At 37.0% G+C, this 20,789-nt stretch overlaps 1 protein-coding gene across 1 annotated transcript in view; it reads left to right on the forward strand.

Moving 5' to 3' along the window:
* The first annotated feature begins 852 nt into the window (after positions 1-852).
* sema3c (sema domain, immunoglobulin domain (Ig), short basic domain, secreted, (semaphorin) 3C) overlaps positions 853-20,789 on the forward strand; it is a 72,619-nt gene continuing 52,682 nt past the window's right edge. The window contains exons 1-2 of the mRNA XM_079817551.1: positions 853-1,118; positions 8,078-8,241. Coding sequence (XP_079673677.1) covers positions 8,109-8,241 — 133 coding nt within the window. The 5' untranslated portion in view covers positions 853-1,118; positions 8,078-8,108. The remainder of the gene's footprint in view (positions 1,119-8,077; positions 8,242-20,789) is intronic.

A 20,789-nucleotide genomic window follows, 5' to 3' on the forward strand; every position in this document is an offset into this window, starting at 1 on the left:
GAAAACATGAAATGTTTTTAATATAAAAAAATATATATTAATAGTTATCATTTTCTGCAAATAAATGCTCTTAATGACAATGTTTATACTTGAAATTTGGAAGATATGTTGTCAGTAGTTTATAGAATAATGCAACATTTTTAATTTTACTCAAACACATACATATAAATAGTAAATCTAGAAAAAAATGCTAATTTTGCAGTGGTCTCTTAATGTTTTTTCCAGAGCTGTATTTTTATTCGCCATCATAAGTATGCATTTTAAAAATATGTTTTAAACATAAATACATATTTTTAACATTTTAAAACATTACAAATCACAATAACTGTTTTCTATTTTAATATATCACAATATTACTGTTTTACTGTATTTTCGATCAAATAAATGTAGCCTTGGTGAGCAAGACTTCTTTAAAAAAAAAACTCTTGCCGAGCCCAAACTTTTGAAAGTACAGTAGTGCGTGTGTATATAATATATATTCACGTTGACTTAGTTGCATGTGGTACTTTTATGTAAATAGTCTTAAAGATTGATATTTTAATTAGTTAAAGATGCCCGCTGGATTTAGAGTAGTCTGTGAATTATGATAAATATTGTTTCTTTGTCCCTGCAGTGTTGGGTTGTCATTTTATGTAAATGTATATTAAGGAACTTCAGCAGCCAGTGATGGTATCTACGTTATAGGTCTAAAGGGGCATCAATGAGCAGAATCTGACTCTGGAGTCCTGGCACCGTCTGCCTAGACTGCTGCTCACTGCGCAGGCAAAGTGAGACTCAGAGTCAGAGGTCTGGAATATCTGTTCAGTTACTTGTGTAGAGAGAGAGAGAGAGAGAGAGAGAGAGAGAGAGGAGGGGAAAGAAAAGAGGAGGGGGGCTCAAGAGGAGAGGAGAGGAGTGTAATAGGAAACCAGTCCACCCTTCTCTCTCACTCTCTTTACCTCTCTCAATCTTCTCAACCTCTCTCTTCCCTGTCCCAGAGTCAGCCGGTTGGAATAACACCTCTCTTCACTCTTGTTGGGGAAGTCCACGCAACGCTGTATTTCTTCACTACGTCTGTGGCTATAGCATTCACCCACTCTCTGCTCAGTGAGGACAGTACAGCTGGGAAGCCTCAGAAGGTGAGTCCCGTTTGGGGGAGATTTCGGGAAGGGGGGGACTCAAGGCTCAGGCTAACAGGTGCAGACGCCCACCAGAGACAGGAAATCAAGACCTCATACATGCTTCAGTCACTGAGAGAAGCGTCTATATTAAAAAAAAAATCTTATTTTAGAAATAGACACTCCTTTTATTGTTATATTTCTAATCTTTGTTAATATGATTCCTACTTTTTTATTTCAAGAAACATTATGAGCAATTCTTTTACATGATGGTGTGCCAAAAATGCATCTCAAAAGTTAAAATAGCATAATTTCTGTGTAGTTGTAAGATTCATTAATATTTTAAATGATATTATCTGAAATTTTTCCCCCATTGGTCATTTTTTTAAATGTATTTATTTTGCCTGATTTTAGAAAATTGCCATTTTTAAGTGTTTTTCTTGTTTCAAAAGGTGCATTTTTGTAATATATTTCTGAACAAAATCAAATTTTCTTGATTATTAAGTAAAAACTCAGCTGATATGTATTATTTTGTGCGTCTTGGCCGATTCTTTTATTGGTTCGAGGCGTTGGGGAATGTGTGCTGTGCGTCTCACAGACAGGACAGCAGAGAGTGTGAATGAGTCTAGGGAGTTTGAGACCAAGACAGTGATGTTATTATTTAATGTGTGTTCTAAAGATAGTATCTGGGATTTGTTTCAATATAAAATGCAATATCGAATGGGGATTTTTATTGTTGTCACATTGTGGAAGTGTGTGCAGGGTTGGAATTGTGTGTGAGAGCTGGTGAATGACAGGGTGTGGTACAGTGACGGGCATCTCTCAGAAAAACCACAAAAATATTAACCAATAGGCTTCCAGAATACATTTTCTCAGCATCAAATTAGGGAAACACTTGTGTAAAATATAATATTTGGATTGATTTTTTCTATACCGTTAAATATTTGAATCTCTAACCTTAAGGTATTCAACTTTGGAACGTTACTTATCCAGTACTGTTTATGATACGGACATCATGTAGTTTGTTGTGAAAGTTTGCTACTATTTCATGTTGTAGTCATACTAGCGAAATGCGAAACCACACTTTGGGCAAAAAGGGTCTATTGTCTATTGTCAATAATAGAGTGATGTATGAAGCACAGCTCACACAGAAGTCACTTTCAAACCAAGCCACTTTCTGTTGGTTAACACAGAGAATCCGTGTGACCAACTTGATTTCATTGCGTCATCTGCATTGGGAAATCATTCGCCCTCACATAACATTTACGATTGTATAGATTCCTTTGAAATAACTGGATGTGTGTATGTGAACACACCTTAAGCAAATGGACAAATTTCACCTGATGGGTGAGCAAAATCTCATTTAAATAAATTAAAGAAAGGAACCCAAGCCTTATATACAGTACAGAGACCTGAATATCACAAACACTAGATAACCCCACATAGCAATGTCTTGGCAACCACCACCAACACCTTAGCATCATGGCATTCACAGGCAAGTACCAGTAAAAGTCACATTCATACTGTATAGGGTTTCCATAGACACTTAATTTCCTCCCATCTGTTTAACATATCTTAGATGAGCCAGTTCTTAGTTGAAAGTTGGCCGTTATATTTCTAGCGAGCAATAATTGGTTTTGACTGACACTTTCATAAGGAGAAAGATGGAAAACTCATTACACAGATAGCCATGACAAACACAAGACGATAAGCTTGAAGATAAACCGCTCATGATACGTTTCCAGGCTGCTGTGCTCTCAGCTGAAGCGGCATGAATGCGCATTATGACAGCTTTGACGGACGTTTGAGTTTCTCAGATGACACTGCGATCCAGCTATAGTGTTGTGGTTAAAAGCTAGTCAGAAATCACCTCGTGACAGAATTCATTAGGAATCTGGAAGTGTCAGTGAAATGGTTTTAAACAATTCAGCAAATAGTCTGCCAGATGTGATAGACTTCACATTTTCTCCAGAAGTGAGAGGGGTGCCATCTAAACGTTTGATACTCACACACTAAAGTAAATCAGATTTTTTTGTTGTTGGCCTAACCAGCTGCAACGTAACAAGCAACAACCACCAGGACATTTAGTCAACATTTGTTTTGACATTTGTTTTTTCGTGGCGTTGTGCTGGATAGCTCCGCCCACAAAGGAATCTCCATTGGTCCAAAATCTTAGTTACTACTTATATATGAAGTGATTAACTTTCTTATTCAAATAAAATGTAACTTTGTGGATTATATATTTATATTGTATCATTAATATGCAATTAAGTTAATTTATCAATTAAATATTTAGATACAATGTTTTACTCATCCAGCTTTTTGTGATACAGATTTGTTTTTCCAAGTGATGTTTTCATCTTCTTGCTTTAACTTTAACTAAGTTCTAGCCACAACGCGTTGGTGTGCAGGTCTTCCCATACTTCTTTTTATACTTTTCATAAACCCGAATGGCTTGGCTTGATACCTTTTGTAAGTTCTAGACATCTATTAAATGTTTTATGGTCACCATTAAAGTAAAACTGAAGTGTTCCAAGTCCATTTTTACTAGTAAGTAGTTAATGATTTTAAGTCGTAAGATGGCGGCAAGTAGCTATTCTAACTTGTATGAAGAGAGAGAGAGACCATGGAGTGATGAATAAAAGACATTAAAGCAACACCAGACATTGATGAAGTTTACCAAAAAGTTGCATAAAACTTTGCTTGGTTTACATTAAGGCCTTGATGGAACCTGGTCATTAGGCACATACATAATGAGCGATTAGGTCTCATTTAAGGGTTGTGATGCTTGAACATCAGCTTATGCTCAGTGTCGGGCCAGTGATGGATCTATGATGGACCGGTGATGACTTTAGCAGCTGTATGCATGTCTGGCAGGCCCTGACCAGCGGTAGAAAGCCATTACTGTCCAGAGAGCGGTAGCCTCCACCCAGCTTAAGAGCTTCTCTCCAATACTCACTGCCAAAGACATTTCAGCCTTCTGCAGTTTATCATATGCTCAAACAAACATACGCACATGTATACACATACGCACCCTTGTAAATATGCACTAACTCATACAAAACAACATGGAGACTTTTTTTTCTTCTCCCCATCACAAACACTCTCACTTATAAACATGCTCTACACCACTCATGCTCCTGTTATGCATACACTCATGGGCAAAAATGGCAAAATATTAAGTGGTCTTTTAATGGTCGTAACAATTTTAAACCACAAATCACTGGTCAGGAAATTAGCAAGAATTGCACAAATAATGTAGATAAAGTTTCTAAGCATGGAATAGCCTTCCCCAACTTGCAGGCAGCTTTTTACAGGAAGAAGAGTCAGTGTGGTTCTACTCAATGTTAATGGCTTAAGACAGTTCATGAGTAGTTGAAAAATGTCTCCCAGTTCGTTTGAGTTTAATGTGAAACCAAATATTAGCTATAGGGTTCAAATCTGGACACTGACCAGGCCAAAACATGAGCCTGATGGACTTGTTCTTGTCTTTGCAATTAGGGCAGGAACATTGTCTTGTTGGAAAATACCATCTGATCATTCCTCTTTAGATAACAGCTTTTCAATTGTGGGAAGCAAGACATTCTGCAATATTCTCCTGTACTCCAAAGCATTAAATGACTTTTCACAATGAAGTAGCTCACCAATACCAGCCTCTAAAAAGGCTCCCCACACAATGAAACCTCTTCCTCCATGCTTCACTGTGCTAGAGATGCATTTATTATTATATTTCTCATCAGATTTTTCAAAGACACTGCTCAGGAGCATCACCATGCAACTCTTGTTTCATTGCGATTCATCACTCCACACACATCTTCCCATATTCTTCCAAAAACTTAATTCTGATGTTTTTCTGTGACAGCAATGTCTTTTTAAGGAGTGCATTTGTATAAATTGTGCTAATTCCCTGACCAATAATTTTTGGCTAAGACAATTAAAAGCTTAGTGTTTAGCCATTTTGGGCTTGGCCCAGGAGTGTAAGTACAGTAATATTCTATCAGTAGTGTGGCTGTAATTTAAGGGGGTGATAGAGTTACCAGCAAATTACTAAAGTCACACAGGTTGAAATGGGACTTGTGTTTTTTTTTATTGTACCTTTCCTTAAAGGGCATATTGCAGGTTAATTTTTTTTCTAAATGAATATATAACCTTGTATGAAAATACCAAATGAAAAGGTAATGCAGGATTTAAGATGTTTTAAAAAGACATAAGAGCACAAATTTAGTAGATAAAGAGGCCATTTCGTTGGCCGCTTGTAACAAGTATTGTACTATTTTTTCTGGTACAAGAAGCTATTCTTATAAGAGAAGGTTTGGCCTTGTACATTTATAATTCCTTCAGCGTCCGTACTGTCATTGCGATCCATTGTTTTCCTATCGTTGAAATTCACCGCGCTCCCTCTCGCTACGTCACTTCCGATTTGGCATTTTTAGATGCGGAAGTAAATTTTCCATTTGGCTGGGCTCCATTGGCAGGGCTCAATCCGAGAGGTGGGATAAACGGTTGTCTTTCAAATTCCCTCTGCACGCAATAGGATAGCGCTACAACCAACCAGAGCAACGAAGAAGGTGAAGCGGAGCTGTTTAACCGATTAAACTTTTGCCATATCCGGTCGGCAAAACTCCGAACACATCTTCCTTTCTTAAGAATGACTTCAGTGACGTTTTTTGTTCTTCTCAAAGAAAAGCTTAACTCCAAGTCTTCCAGAGTCGCGGCCAAAGCCGATACGAAAGACCGCTGTTCGCCAGCTTCTTTGTTTTTAAGTATGTGCCGTCATTATGTTAAGCCCGCCCACCGACTCTATACGCGATGTGATTGGCCTGACCAGAGTTTGTTTTTTCCAGCTCGCAAGCCAACGGAGAGTTGCTAGACACCCTGGCTGCAAATTGCATTTGCTGCAGCTAGGGTGCGTCTAGATTTCTAGGTTAGGCTACTTTGGCTCGCCCTCAAACAATAGTATTTTAAGGCCAACTAGAGTTTATAGCTGTTTATTACACTTTTTTTTTTTTTTTTACTGTGAACGCATCATTTCATGGACTTCCAAAAGCAAGGAATTGAAGAATCAGTGGTTAAAAATTATTTTTAACACTATTGCTCAGCAGTACAACCACAACCTTTGGTTGTTCTCTCACCCTTTTCTAACGACCGCAATTCAAAGCAGGTCTGTGTGTTAACGAACATACAGTTATTACCGATGATGCAGAGAAATTACAGTTATAGCATCAAATCTAGGTATAAAATAAAGAATTACCATTGTGAAGCGTCCTGCACAAATCTAACAAGCATAATAGGGGCCCACTGATACAACACAAGGGTGAATAAATGACAGAATGTTAATTTTGTCTTAAATTGTCTTAAAATTATTGACCTGAAAGAGAAAACTGACCATACAAAACTGACTTGAACTTTAACCTGACATTGCCCCCTAAAAATGCGGAGCTCATGGCGTGAGATGCTGAAAAATCATGAAATGCATCAAAGATCATCCATAAAGCAGATGACTTCATACAAAACTATTTAAACGGCACCCTACATGGTGTTTTCTGGTATACATGCACGTCTGTTGACTGTGAACACACCCTGTGCATTGTGCTCATACCTCACTGAGTCAGACATGCACTGTAGATGTCTTGTACAAAGTTCCTATCAATCTTTCACATGATTCATGTATAAGACATGAGCATAGAGACTTTGCTATTCTTACCCTGTTCTTTGTCCTTCTGCACTCTCTCTGCTATGAAACAAACATATTATTAATATATAATTATGAACTGCATGTATTCTTATTCTCCAAGAGTGTCCTGGTCAGAGAAGGCTGTCTGTTCTCCCTGGAGCATGAAGAAAGAGTTCTTGTACAGGAAATCAAACTTCTCCCCATGTATTATTGAACTTCTGTTGTCCCATAATAGAATAGAGAGGAGAGAAACACAGGGAGTGTCCATTCATTCTTTTGTTAGAAGTAAAAAAAGCATCACTTTCTTTGAGGTACCACTACCTTGACGTCCTCGTGTAAAAGTAAAATAATGACTCGGGTTGGACATGAGCCATTGTTTATAAGGCATTGGCTAAAATCATAACTTAGTGGATGACTCAATGTCATGGCACTTTCTCAAGACTAATTAACTAGAAGACATACAGGAGGCCTTTAAGGAAAAAGCTTTCAAGCATAACTGTTATGATATAACCATTAAAATATGTATTTTAACTGGCTGCTTTTGAAACACTGTTGATTTAACACTATATCAAAGACATTTCCTCACACAGAGAGTGCCTAATGTCACAAATTTGAAAAATGGTGAACTTTTAAAGGAATGTTATGGGTTCAAATACAAGTCGAGCATGATCAAAATCTCTAGAAATGTGTCAATTACCACAGATTATTAAGAATTGTCCCTTATTTTGTAAAAATGCATTTTTTAATGGACGTCTATAGGGCAAATCTGCGAAAAGCAGAAATGCGAAGCTTGTATTTATGTTGAAATGGTTAATTGTTTTGTACAAAAATGTGCATTATTTGATGTATACAAATTGTCCTTCTACAGCTGGGACTACTTTTCAAAGTGAATTATAGCAACTATAGTATCAATGTAATTCTTGTGATTTACACATATAGTTAGTATCAACATGTACAGTATGTGGTAAGTCTTATTATTGTACATTTAAAACTGTTAAAACTATTGTGAATTTTACTTTTCATCTAGGTGTTGCTTCTTAAAATGTATCTTGCTTCAAGAATGTTTACATATTAAAACTTACTTTAGAAACAAAAAAGTATACAAATGTTAAGAACCTTTATTTATTAAGAATATGAGGGCCCTATTCCTGTAAGTAATCTACCTCCATTTTCAAAGTGCATATATTTCTTGATCCTACTGTACTTGAATTAATTTGAAGTCTTTGAAATTAAACAAGAGATAAACCAGATTTCCATCAGCAAGACTCTTTTGTTTCATTACAGTTCCTTCACCTTGTCTTGGCAGGTGGGCCGGTCTGGGTGTCTCCTCAGCAGTCATGGGGAGGTCAGGAGCGCTCTGGTTTTGGTCTTTGGGGACGAGCATGCAGTTGTTCCTTCCCCTCGTCCTCTGTGTCACCTGCGTCCATGGTCTTTCTCCACCACAGCCACGAGTCCTCCTGTCATTTCAAGGTAAGAATGGTCAATGTTATCCTCCAATCAAGGCATTTCCATTTAGATGGAGTTACTTTAATTACAAGAACGCTTCCTGATGTAATGAAGGCAGAGCAGGGTGGCATATGACATTCTTATGTAATGACATCATGTCCTCTTTAAGTGAGGTCACTTCCCTTGATAAAAGCATTCTCATCTGAGTGCTTTTAACCAGATTGAGGGCTCCATTTGTTCCTCATTACATTCTTGTGCTGCTGGCATGAGCTCTGAATGTTCTGCCTCCAAAATATTATGTGTTCAACATTGCTAAGATTCTTTTTCACAAAGGACTAGCTGAAATTAAAAATCTTTTACTATATCAAATTAAGGTATGGTGTTTATTGATCGATTGGCACCTGATATTTTGTTCATTGATTGGCAGGGAAATGCTCCATACTTCATTCATGTCATATTTGAACCTTGTTGAACAATGTGAGCATTTTCTTAAAGGCTCTGAAAGACTTGGATTAGTTCCTATGTGGTAAAGTTACATATAATTTTGGACACTGTCAAACCCTTTAGTATGATTAAACTAAAGTGTGGTCGGGAAAGAAGTGAATACTTTTTGGGTACACATTGAACTGTGTTATTAAAAATATTGATGAATAAATGAAGATTAAACATGTTTTGCATGTGAATCACACAAGACTTGATTTAGTTGTTTTGATTGCTGTTCAATTTTTCCGAAAGTGATGTGGTCCCGTACTGCAGATGGTTTAATGGGCTGTAATGATAAACTGTTTGTTGAGGTTGACGAGTTAAATATCACAGAGACATTTGTTGTATATCCACAGTATTACATAAAGCTTATATTATGTGCTTGCAACATTATCTCTGAGTGCTAAATCAAGAGTTATGTTTTCATGACTTTGATCGTTCTAATGGAAATGGCTGAGCTGGTCTCATATCAGATGTCAAGGGTGATCTTTCCTCTCGTATCTGCTGTAGCAAACATTTAATACAGTTGAGTAAGGAAATGGGTGGTGTGTGAGTGCATAGGGCATCTAGACGGTCATGGTATAGGAAACTAATTGTTCGGCTTGCCAAGAAAACTGCAAATATGAAAAGGTAGTAGAAAATGTGATTTTCTGATCTGAACGGATCAGACGCTTTTGTTAGTGTAACCTGGACAGGTTGATAATGTAGACAGGTTGATTCAGGCATAATAAACAATTTGACTCATGACTTCAATTAATTCAATTAGCTTTGATTTTATCACATGAAACTTTAAGAAGTCTTTAAAAATCTAGCTGAAAGCACACATGGAAAGTTGATTCAAGTTTTGTATTTGTTTTGATGTTGGTTTCATAAATTTTTTGGGGAAAAAGTTTTATGGGTCAATGACAAATAAGGTTGGTTTTGGAGCTTTTAAGACAGCATTAATTATTTTTTAAACTCATCTGATATTACTACAATTCATCTGATTTTACCACCCAGAAATGTCAGGTGGTGCGACCATATATTTAATGTACTTAGCACTACTGATAACTTGTAGATATGAATCATTGTAGTGTCTAAAATGCATATCACATGGTAAATTCCCTTTCCATTTCTTTATGTATTGCCCTTTTAGTCCAATTCATATAAACTGACACTTTTCTATGTGTTCAAACACCCAATTTTCCATAAGGAGTTTTTATGTTTTGTTTTTAACTGTTAAAATTATTTGCATACATTATATAACGGTTTACAGTTATATTTCTTACTTCATTTTGCAATTGCAGTGGGAATTGATACTTTTAAATGTAAATTCGCTGGTCGCACCACCTGACATTTCAAACTCAATTCAAATCTAACAGGCATTAACTTGGACACCTTTACAAATGTTTGACCATATGCTCAGGGTTATACACACATTTTCTTTAATCAAATACACATTTTTATAATAACAACACATTTTCAAAGTTTTCCAGGGGTCATACCATCTGACATGATAAGTTGAATCAACCTCATCATTACTCAAAAATGTCAAATTATCTAATATTTATGGGAGGGTGACTAACATTGGGGTCATCTGGGGTCTTCTATGTGATGTCATATGCTGTCACATGGTTTTATTAAAGTAACATAGCATAAAATGGCATTTTTATATCGGTCGCCCTCCCCGACATTTGGAGAAGTACATTTTTAAAACTTTTTTAAGTAATTGAATAGTTTTGAAATAGGACTGATACACTATTTTCCCTCATTTATAAGGAATTTAATGTAAAATCATACCAAACTATTTGATTAAGAATTTTACTGAGTAAATTAACCTTTTTTTTGCAGTTTTGTTTTCTGCTCGTACATTCGGACGGTCGCACCACCTGACATTTTTGGTCTTTCAAACACCGCAACTCAAAGTCAATTGAATTTTTTTTTTTAAATGAAAAGGGTTTCTTATAAAGGAAATATTGTAAATCAATTTGATATATGACATGTATTTATTACAATTCTTTTTAGGAAAATAATGAATTCGGAAACCAAAAAATACATGTTATGTCATTGACCCTTATACCATTTTCCAAAAAAAAAAAAAAAAAAAGTTTTAGTAAAAAGTAAAATCGCCTAAACATTAAGTGAAAAGTAGTAAAATACCTCATTAATTCACACGAGTAATTACAACTTTATCCCCCCCCCCCCTCAAAAAAAATGTAAAAGGTAAAAAAAGTTACCCCATTTGACCTGACAATTTAACAATTAAAGGTTTTCACTTTTATGCAAATTTTTTAAGAAAAAAAATATGTATAAAGTTACACCACATAGATATTTGACTAATAAACGACTAATAAAATGTAACAAAAGTTCGTTTTAAAGACCTCCTGATGTTGTTTGTATGTCAAAGATGTTTTTAATATGGTTTCAGACAAACCATGTGCAAATTCATAAGTCAACACCATTGCTGAGTATTTTTGCCTTAAAAGTCCAGTGAACCAAAGACAGTCTCAAAAATGCTGAAATCGCTGGTGTTTCTTACGTCACAAACTACCTTGTAACCAATCATGTCACGAGGGGGCGGGGCTTTAGCATATCATGATTATGCTGCGAAGCAGGGGAGACTCAAGAGAAGCCAGGTTATCCCAGTAAATTTTTCTGTTGATATGAAAAATCTAGATGCCTTTCTCCACTGATGTTCTGCGTTGTCAAAGCGTTTTTAAGGATCTCGGAGTGGATCTCTGAGCTTGTGAGTGGCTAATTTGCATATTTATGGTTCGCATGAAGCAGTTACATTCAAGCTATTTTAGACATTATGGTTTTTTCACAGGGAATTTTTTTTCTTCAAATATGTCATTTTGGTAATCAAATATGAGTTTTAAGGGGTAAAATTATTGACTTTAATTCAGAAACTGAAAATATTTTCAGCAATGAAAATGTGTATTCAAATTTTTGGTGTGAATTACATTTTAATGTTTATTTTTTATTTTTTACTTAATATATCTGGATGAAATATTTCGAATATGTCACTGACTCAAATATGAGAGTCTAGTTCTTGCTTTGTTCCTCAGTATTTTTCACTGTCTGGTTTTGTCAGTGGTGGACATTTGTTTCTTGTTCTTAACATTTCAAACTGTTTTTGTGCGTTCCAGCTTTCTTATTCCTTTCAATTCATGTTTTTGGCCTAATTTGTCATTCCATTCTTTCTCCTTGTCTATCCAGCACATTCCCTAGTGTAGTCATCCGTCTATGTCTTATGTGCTGAAAAGAAACAGTGGGAAGCTTTGGTAATGGCGACATAAGTAGTGTCAGAGTGGATTGTGCCATGGAAAAACTCCGCTCAGACTCAAAACATTCTGGAACTGTTTTGTCTTTCTGAAGAATGCCACGTAACACGCTCTGTTTGATACTAATAGGGACATCCTAAACAGCCCAACATGCTTGTGCTGCAAATTGAAGTGTCCAAATATGGGTTTTCAAGCAAAATTAGTTTATAGACTATTCACATTCAAGTCTTTTGCAGGTGTGGATTTTGAGTAATGTCTCTGAGGTTGAGATGGCCTTTGGAGGAGTGATCCAGTCTAGAAACCTCTGCAAATAATTTTCGCTTTGAGAAAACATTTCGCAAGGTGTTATAGCGAAAATACCAGAGATGTCTTGATCATTGAAAAATCAGATGTGTTTGTGTTTTGGAGAGTGTTTCATGGTAAATGTACAACGTAATGTATAGCCTGAGAATCTATCAACAGAAACAATTTATGGAGGTCCCGGATTGTCATCTACATGATTTAGACATCCCTTAAGACCCTTAGACCTTTTGGATGATTTTCATCTTTCTGAGAGTTTCGGAAGAAGACAGATGTGTAGGTTACAAAATGTCAGTATTAACACACAACAGGGTCTGAATATCTCAGCTGGATTACACTAGGATAGCTCCAGATGTTCTGGGGTGTTTGAGGTGCTCCAGTAAAGTCACGTCTGAAAGCATCTTTATGGAGAGAGCTGGGAGTTTTGGGTGTCTCTCAGCTTCCATGACTAGAAATGGGGGGGAGGGTGGCTAGGGGTTGTATGGAACTCGATATGGAATTGGAATAGAATTGGAATTGAAATGTATTCCTTAATGAAGGAAGCAATAAATAGCAAAATGCAGATTTGGATGCTAATTGAACAGTTAAGAAACACTAAAAATTAAAATGCTTTTAAATGTCATAATTTATGAGCACATTTTACTTAAAACTGTGTGAAAATCTCCAGTGCATTCCTATGGGGCGTTCCTTAAAAAGTTTGTTTTTGCCAACAACAGTAAACAAGGGTGGGCAGAACTTCACAAAGGGTCAGTTACTATGTGATTTCGAACCAAACAAACACCTTGTGAGAAAATAAACCTGGCTGATAAAGCGAGGGTCAGAGTATTTGATTATTTGCCGGTCAGTCTGGAGAAAGCTCTTTTGAAACTGGATTCTGAAGGTATATAGGCGTAAGGCAAGATGTCGGGCGCTTGTGTGTTTGCAGAAATTCTTCTGACTAATAATCTGTTCATCCAATGCAATAGCCTGGCAATTGAAACTCAATAATAAACCAAGATAAAGCTGAACCATGTGGTCCTGATGAATAATAATAAACATCTGTATTATACAACAATAAGTAAAGGATGATGTATGATAATAAAATCTCCCCCGAGTAATCAGAAAATTCGCAACAGACTTGTTTTATATGGAATCTCAAGATGTTTCTATTATTTCGGAATAAAATAAAAATAAAATTCTACCATCAAATATACTCTTTAATTTATAATTTAAATATATATACACAGATCAGGCATAACATTATGATCAGGTGAAGTGATTAACACTGATTATCTCTTCATCACGGCATCTGTTAGTGGGTGGGATATATTAGGCAGCAAGTGAACATTTTGTCCTCAACATTGATGTGTTAGAAGCAGGAAAAATGGGCAAACGTAAGGCCAAATTGTGATGGCTAGACGACTGGGTCAGAACATCTCCAAAACTGCAGCTCTTGTAGGGTGTTCCTGGTCTGCAGTGGTCAGTATCTATCAGAAGTGGTCCAATGAAGGAACAGTGACAGGATCATGGGCAGCCAAGGCTCATTGATGCACGTGGGGCGCGAAGGCTGGCCTGTGTGGTTCGATCAAACAGACAAGCTACTGTAGCTCAAATGTCTCAAGAAGTTAATGCTGGTTCTGATAGAAAGGTGTCAGAATACACAGTGCATTGCAGTTTGTTGAGTATGTGGCTGCACAGCCGTAGACCAGTCAGGGTGCCCATGCTGACCTCTGTCCACCGCCGAAAGCGCCAACAGTGGGCACGTGAGCATCAGAACTCGACCACGGAGCAATGGAAGAAGGTGGACTGGTCTGATGAATCACCTTTTCTTTTACATCACGTGGATGGACAGGTGCGTGTACATCGTTTCCCTGGGAACACATAGTACCAGGATGCACTATGGGAAGAAGGCAAGCCGGTGGAGGCAGTGTGATGCTTTTGGCGATGTCTTCCTGGGAAACCTTGGGTCCTGCCATCCATGTGGGTGTTACTTTAACACGTACCACCTACCTAAGCATTGTTGCAGACCATGTACAGCCTTTCATGGAAACGGTATTCCCTGGTGGCGGTGTCCTCTTTCAGCAGGATAATGTGCCCTGCCACAAAGCAAAAATTGTTCAGGAATGGTTTGAGGAACACAATAACATGTTTGAGGTGTTGACTTGGCCTCCAAATTCCCCAGATCTCAATCCAATCGAGCATCTGTGGGATGTGTTGAACAAACAAGTCCGATCCATGGAGGCCCCACCTCGCAACTTACAGGACTTAAAGGATCTGCTGCTAACATCTTGGACATAATGTTATGCCTGATCGGTAATATATATGCACACACATCATTACGCATTACAGCAATGATAAATCAGGGGTACAAAAATTGCTTAATAATGGAAAAGTCACAATGACCAAAATTACATTTAGCTTATGACCAAGACATGTTCTCAGCAAGAGATTCATTTTTTTTACTGTTTGGGAGGAGACAGCCAGACATTTGCACATTTGCCAATGTCATGAAGCCAGTTTGGGTAATGAATTTACTTCAATTAGGACACAATTGCAAACAGTTGGGTGTTAACTTGGCTCAGCCCCTTTGTAAGGATAATGTCTGTTTATCAGTTCTGACCTGAATCCACCCTTTCCAAAATTTGCTATAAGCCACATGTGTGAACTTGAGCCAGGTAACACCCTTTGTAAATAAAGAAGGTCATGTATGATTTAATTGATACCCGTGTTGATTTGTCCATGGGTGGGTTGTTTGTTGTGGTTTTTGGTTAACCTTCAGAAATGCAAGGCATTTTAGGAATCCTTCATAAAGTATTCCTTCCAATCATGAGATGAACATGAATGTTTGCCCTTTATTGCAGCTTTTTCATGCCACACACACACACAACAGGACTAATCTGACCTTTACGTTGTTTTACTAGCCGTGTCAAACTCTGTTTACATCAGCTGGCAGTTCTGTTCTTTGTTATTTATAAACTGATATTTAACAGAGTATCGACTGAGGCAACTAATGCATTTCATCTCATAAGCCTTGTTGATGAAATATAGATGGAGAAGGCAGCTGTATTGGACGACGTAGCTGGGTGTTTTCATGTTGCGACCAGCCGTCATCTATGACAAATTTATGCCAGTTTGCGTGCATGCACAAATATTCTCTTTCCACAAAAACATGCACCACATTCTTGTCCTCTGATTGTTTTAGTCGTACTGCAATTATGCAGTATTAAAACTCTTTTATCCTCCAGCAGGCCACAACACGGCATTTAAGAGTCTATGTGAGCCATATATCAGCAACAATGCCATAATTTGAGGACCGTTAAGTCATTTATGGAAATACACACTCAGGAACTTTGAAAAAGGCCTCATCTATGAAGGTCTGATTTGTATCTAAATTATAGCCTGTTTAAAGCAGAAAATCAAGACTAACATTTGCTCAAACCCAGTCATGGCCAAGGTAAAACATTCTCGGAATTTTCTACCCCAGATATCACTTTGAGATTACTTGAGCCAACATCACATTCATCGTCTATAAGGTAACGTCTTAAGCATAAATCACTTCAGAGCTGTGGCTGAAGTCCAGAAGTGTGATGATGAACAATCCATTCAAAAGACTGAACATTTTACTTTAGTTTGATTGTAATGGTTTTTGGGAGCGCTGGCCTGATACATCTCACCCTAAGATATTAAAAACAAAAAAAAATTTGTTTTACATTTTCTAAAGAAAATGTGAGCTTTGTTCTCAGTAGCTGTTAGCTCATTGCAAGGTGCTTGCTATGGTTTTCTGGATAGTTGCTAGGATGTTGCTATGTGGTTTCTAGGGTGGTTATTTGGGTATTGGTAGGTGGTTTAGGCTATGTAGTTTTGGAGGGTTTTTTTCTAGAGGATTGCTTAAGTTGAATAATACAAAATAAAACGGTGTTTTATGCACAAAAACGGTGCAACAAAACAAAACAATGCAAAAACAAAACAAGTCTAACTGCTAAGCAAGTTACATACAGTCCTCATACTGTATCTTAGAATGAAAGGAACATTTTCCAACTCCCCTAGAGTTAAACAGTTGAGTTTTACAGTTTTCGAATCCATTCAGCCGATCACTGGGTCTGGCGGTAGCACTTTTAGCATAGCTTAGCATAGATCATTGAATCTGATTAGACCGTTAGCATCTCACTCAAAAATGATCAAAGAGTTTCAATATTTTTCCTATCTAAATACTGACCCTTCTGTAGTTACATCATGTACTAAGACTGACGGAAAATGAAAAGTTGCGATTTTCTAGGCCGATATGGCTAGGAACTATACTCTCATTTCTGTGTAATATCATTGCGCCTGCTGCACCCATGGTACGGCTATGCTAAGCTATGCTAAAAGTGCTACCGCCAGACCCGGAGATTGGCTGAATGGATTCGAAAACGGTAAAACTCAATTGTTAAACTCTAGGGGAGTGTTCCTTTAAGGCCTGTTCACACAAAGTTCAATAACTATAATTATAACGATAAATATAGCTCTAAAAATAATTTTAAACATAAAATAATTGCAGAGTCCAAAGCTCCACACCACAACTTATAACATCACAGAGAAACAATATCGTTGGTATCACTTTCAGAACATTTTGGCAGCCAATCAGAATCCAATCTGCTTTAAAGAGCTCAAGCAATTTAAAGCAGCAGATAGCCCTAGTGTGGATGCTAATATAGCTATTGTTCTTGGTGGGGTTAAGAAAAAAACTTATCGCCAAGTATTAGAAATAATAATACTGATGCTTTTCTTAGCAAACAGCACTATAAATCAATGCTAGGCTGAAGACCATTGGCTGCAACTTGCCTCTAGGTTGAGTGTAAGGTTAAGAGGTCGTGGTTAGGAAAGGTTAGTGTTAAAGTGAGGTCCGATAAACTATATGGAGCGTCAGTCTTTTTCAAGTTGAGATCTGAATAGTCCAAATAGTTATTTGTAGTCGTAACACAGATATTTTTTTGGCAAAGGACAATAGTTATGAACATTGAACACATGTAAAATATTAAGCAATGAACAAAAACACACACAAACACAGTCCAAAATGTTCAGGGGAATTCCATTCCGTACAAAACATGGTTTGTTGAAGCTGTCAGCAGTGGCATATTAAGGCCAACAAATGTGTTTATCTGCAGGCTATGTCTAGGTTAACTGTACTGATCGAGTTAGAGCTTGGACTGCAGTACTCAAGGGAGACAATCTCTGTCCTCTTTCTCGCCCCCATTTCACCTCTATCTCTGCCTGAAGGTCTCTTGCTCACCTTGTTAACCTTGGTAAATACAGCTGGTTTACTCTGTTTGCCTGCAGATACCATGATCAATCCATGTTCATCAATACTAAAAACCGCCCGTCTGGTGGCGTTAACATGCCCTATTGATTCATGCTAATGTATTCAAGCGTTGTTCCATGTTTCACCCTCCAAGACTTTCTTTAAGCCTTTTATGCTATCTGTTTGCTCCAACTGTGCAGGCCTAAGGCTTTGAAAAGAATGTTTAAAGCCAAATATGGTCTATGGTTTGAAGATTCTTAAAGCTTTTCCAGCTGAGTAGCCAAAACTCTAAATTGTAAAAAGAAAGAGGTTGGTAAAAAAGAAAAGGAAACATTGGCGTAATGGAATTGACAGGTCTTTCCTGTGCTCAAATGTGAATTTCACTTTCAAAATGAGACTTATTTTAGTCTACATGTCTGTGTTCATCTGTATACCTCCAAAGTTACAGCACATTTACTTGAAGAAATGACTGTACAACAAAATACAATTCATTTAAAACTACAAAGTGTGAAATGTGAATATAAAATATTTGAAATGTGACTTTTTGGGGATTCACCCCACTCTTTCCATTGTCACCGTTTTAAGCAAATCAGCATGCAACACTGTGTATGTTTATGTATAAGCGAGGAGTGCCTCGTGTTAAGGTGAAAGGTCACGCGGGGCCCAGGGGGAATGGTGACAGGTGAAGATGTGGCCATGTGCTAATTGGGGCAAAGCAGCCATTAGCATGATGGGTAGGTTAACGTGTAAAGTTACAGCTCCTGTGGGAAACCCTGTGTGGTGCCAGAGAAATACAGCACTGTAACCGAGCCTGACCTGACGCAGAGAGATACGAAGGATCTGAGACTGCTGATAAAATTCAATGCTGCCAAGAGAGCAACCCCATCTGAACTCTGTGCTAATAAAATGCTATCTTTTGCGGAAACTGACAGAACTGTAAAATGTATTACCAGTAAATGTGAATTAAAACCCAATTGTTTCTAGTCATATTTAAACAGGAAGCTCTTCTATTCCTTGCAGACTTTTTGAATGACTTGCTTCCCCCTCTGTTGCACTCAACGGTTTCATTTTTATGAATAACATCATGATGGAAATTACAGCCTTCAATTTCACTTTGCCTATTTATTTACTATCCATCTGAATAGCAAGCAAGTTAAGAATTAAAACATCCCAAATCACAGTAGGCTGAAAATATGATCCCAAGTAATTATGAAGTGTAGATCAGTGCATCATTTATGATTAATATTGCCACAATCCATTGTACAACAGAAGAAGAGTTTGTGATGGTTCAATTGACATAGTTGTAAGAAAAGTATTATATATTATATATATATATATATAATATATATATATATACATATATATATATATATATATATATATACATATATATATATACATATATATACATATATATATATACATATATATATATTATATATATACATACATATATATATATATATATATATATATATATATATATATATATATATATATATATATATATATATATATATATATATATATATATATATATATATATATATATATATATATATATATATATATATATATATATATATATATATATACATACATACATACATAGGGTTCCCACTCTTTCATGAACCCCAGATTCAAGGACTTTCAAGGACTTTTTAAAGCACTTTTTATTTTAAATCAAGCATAATAAATACGATAAAGGTGGGTGTGTTACTGCCAACATATCAAATACCTACTGTACCTGTGTGTATCATTAATGCAGTAATGCAAAGGCATACTGACAACAAAAATACAATTTCCAATGAGGAAAATTTTCCAATTTTACAAAATGCAATGAGGAAAGAGGCTGGTTTACAAGAGCGAGCGAGTTTTAACGAGAGATCGCTCTTATTCCTGCTTTTAACATTTATTTCACACTAGTTTTAGTTTTCTTTTTACAAGATACAGGTGATTAAATCACCTGTACTTGTACCTTTTTAAAAATCAATTTGACGGCTTTTAAGACCTGCACATATATTATATTTATCATATATAAATGCTGCCGTAATAACGGCCCATTTCAAATGTTTACATGCTTTTCTTCTTTTTATTTTTTGAGCGGTGATGAAATATATTGCTCTTGTAAATACTCGCCAGCATTTCAGCAATGAAAGTCTAGATCTTTAAAATGCATCAAAATTACAGCGAAGCGCAACCGTACGGTGGCCTGCAGGGGTCAAATAGGATATAAACAGTGAATTTTGAAGTGATCTCATCTTGAAAACTGCGAGATGTGGATTCGGATGGCAATTCAATTACCACACGTCCTTGGTGTTTGTCTAAAAACAGTAGGCAATTCGGACGGGGATTTTTACGCGGGTGGGGGGAGAAAAACAGTGACATTCTGGATGCTGGACCATTTTGGTGCTGGTCTGAAAACGAGGTGTGTTCAGGCTCTTTGTTGGCGCGTTGCTATTTTGAGGCAACTGATAAATATATTATATCCACAGTGAGGAAAATAAGTATTTGAACACCCTGCTATTTTGCAAGTTCTCCCACTTAGAAATCATGGAGGAGTCTGAAATTGTCATCGTAGGTGCATGTCCACTGTGAGAGACATAATCTAAAAATAAAAATCCAGAAATCACAATGTATGATATTTTAACTATTTATTTGTATGATACAGCTGCAAATAAGTATTTGAACACCTGTCTATCAGCTAGAATTCTGACCCTCAAAGACCTGTTAGTCTGCCTTTAAAATGTCCACCTCCACTCCATTTATTATCCTAAATTAGATGCACCTGTTTGAGGTTGTTAGCTGCATAAAGACACCTGTCCACCCCATACAATCAGTAAGAATCCAACTACTAACATGGCCAAGACCAAAGAGCTGTCCAAAGACACTAGAGACAAAATTGTACACCTCCACAAGGCTGGAAAGGGCTACGGGGAAATTGCCAAGCAGTTTGGTGAAAAAAGGTCCACTGTTGGAGCAATCATTACAAAATGGAAAAGCTAAACATGACTGTCAATCTCCCTTGGACTGGGGCTCCATGCAAGATCTCACCTCGTGGGGTCTCAATGATTCTAAGAAAGGTGAGAAATCAGCCCAGAACTACACGGGAGGAGCTGGTCAATGACCTGAAAAGAGCTGGGACCACCGTTTCCAAGGTTACTGTTGGTAATACACTAAGACGTCAAGGTTTGAAATCATGCATGGCACGGAAGGTTCCCCTGCTTAAATCAGCGCATGCCCAGGCCCGTCTTAAGTTTGCCAATGAC

Source organism: Gobio gobio, assembly GCF_949357685.1.
Source record: "Gobio gobio genome assembly, chromosome: 5".
Classification (NCBI taxonomy): domain Eukaryota; kingdom Metazoa; phylum Chordata; class Actinopteri; order Cypriniformes; family Gobionidae; genus Gobio; species Gobio gobio.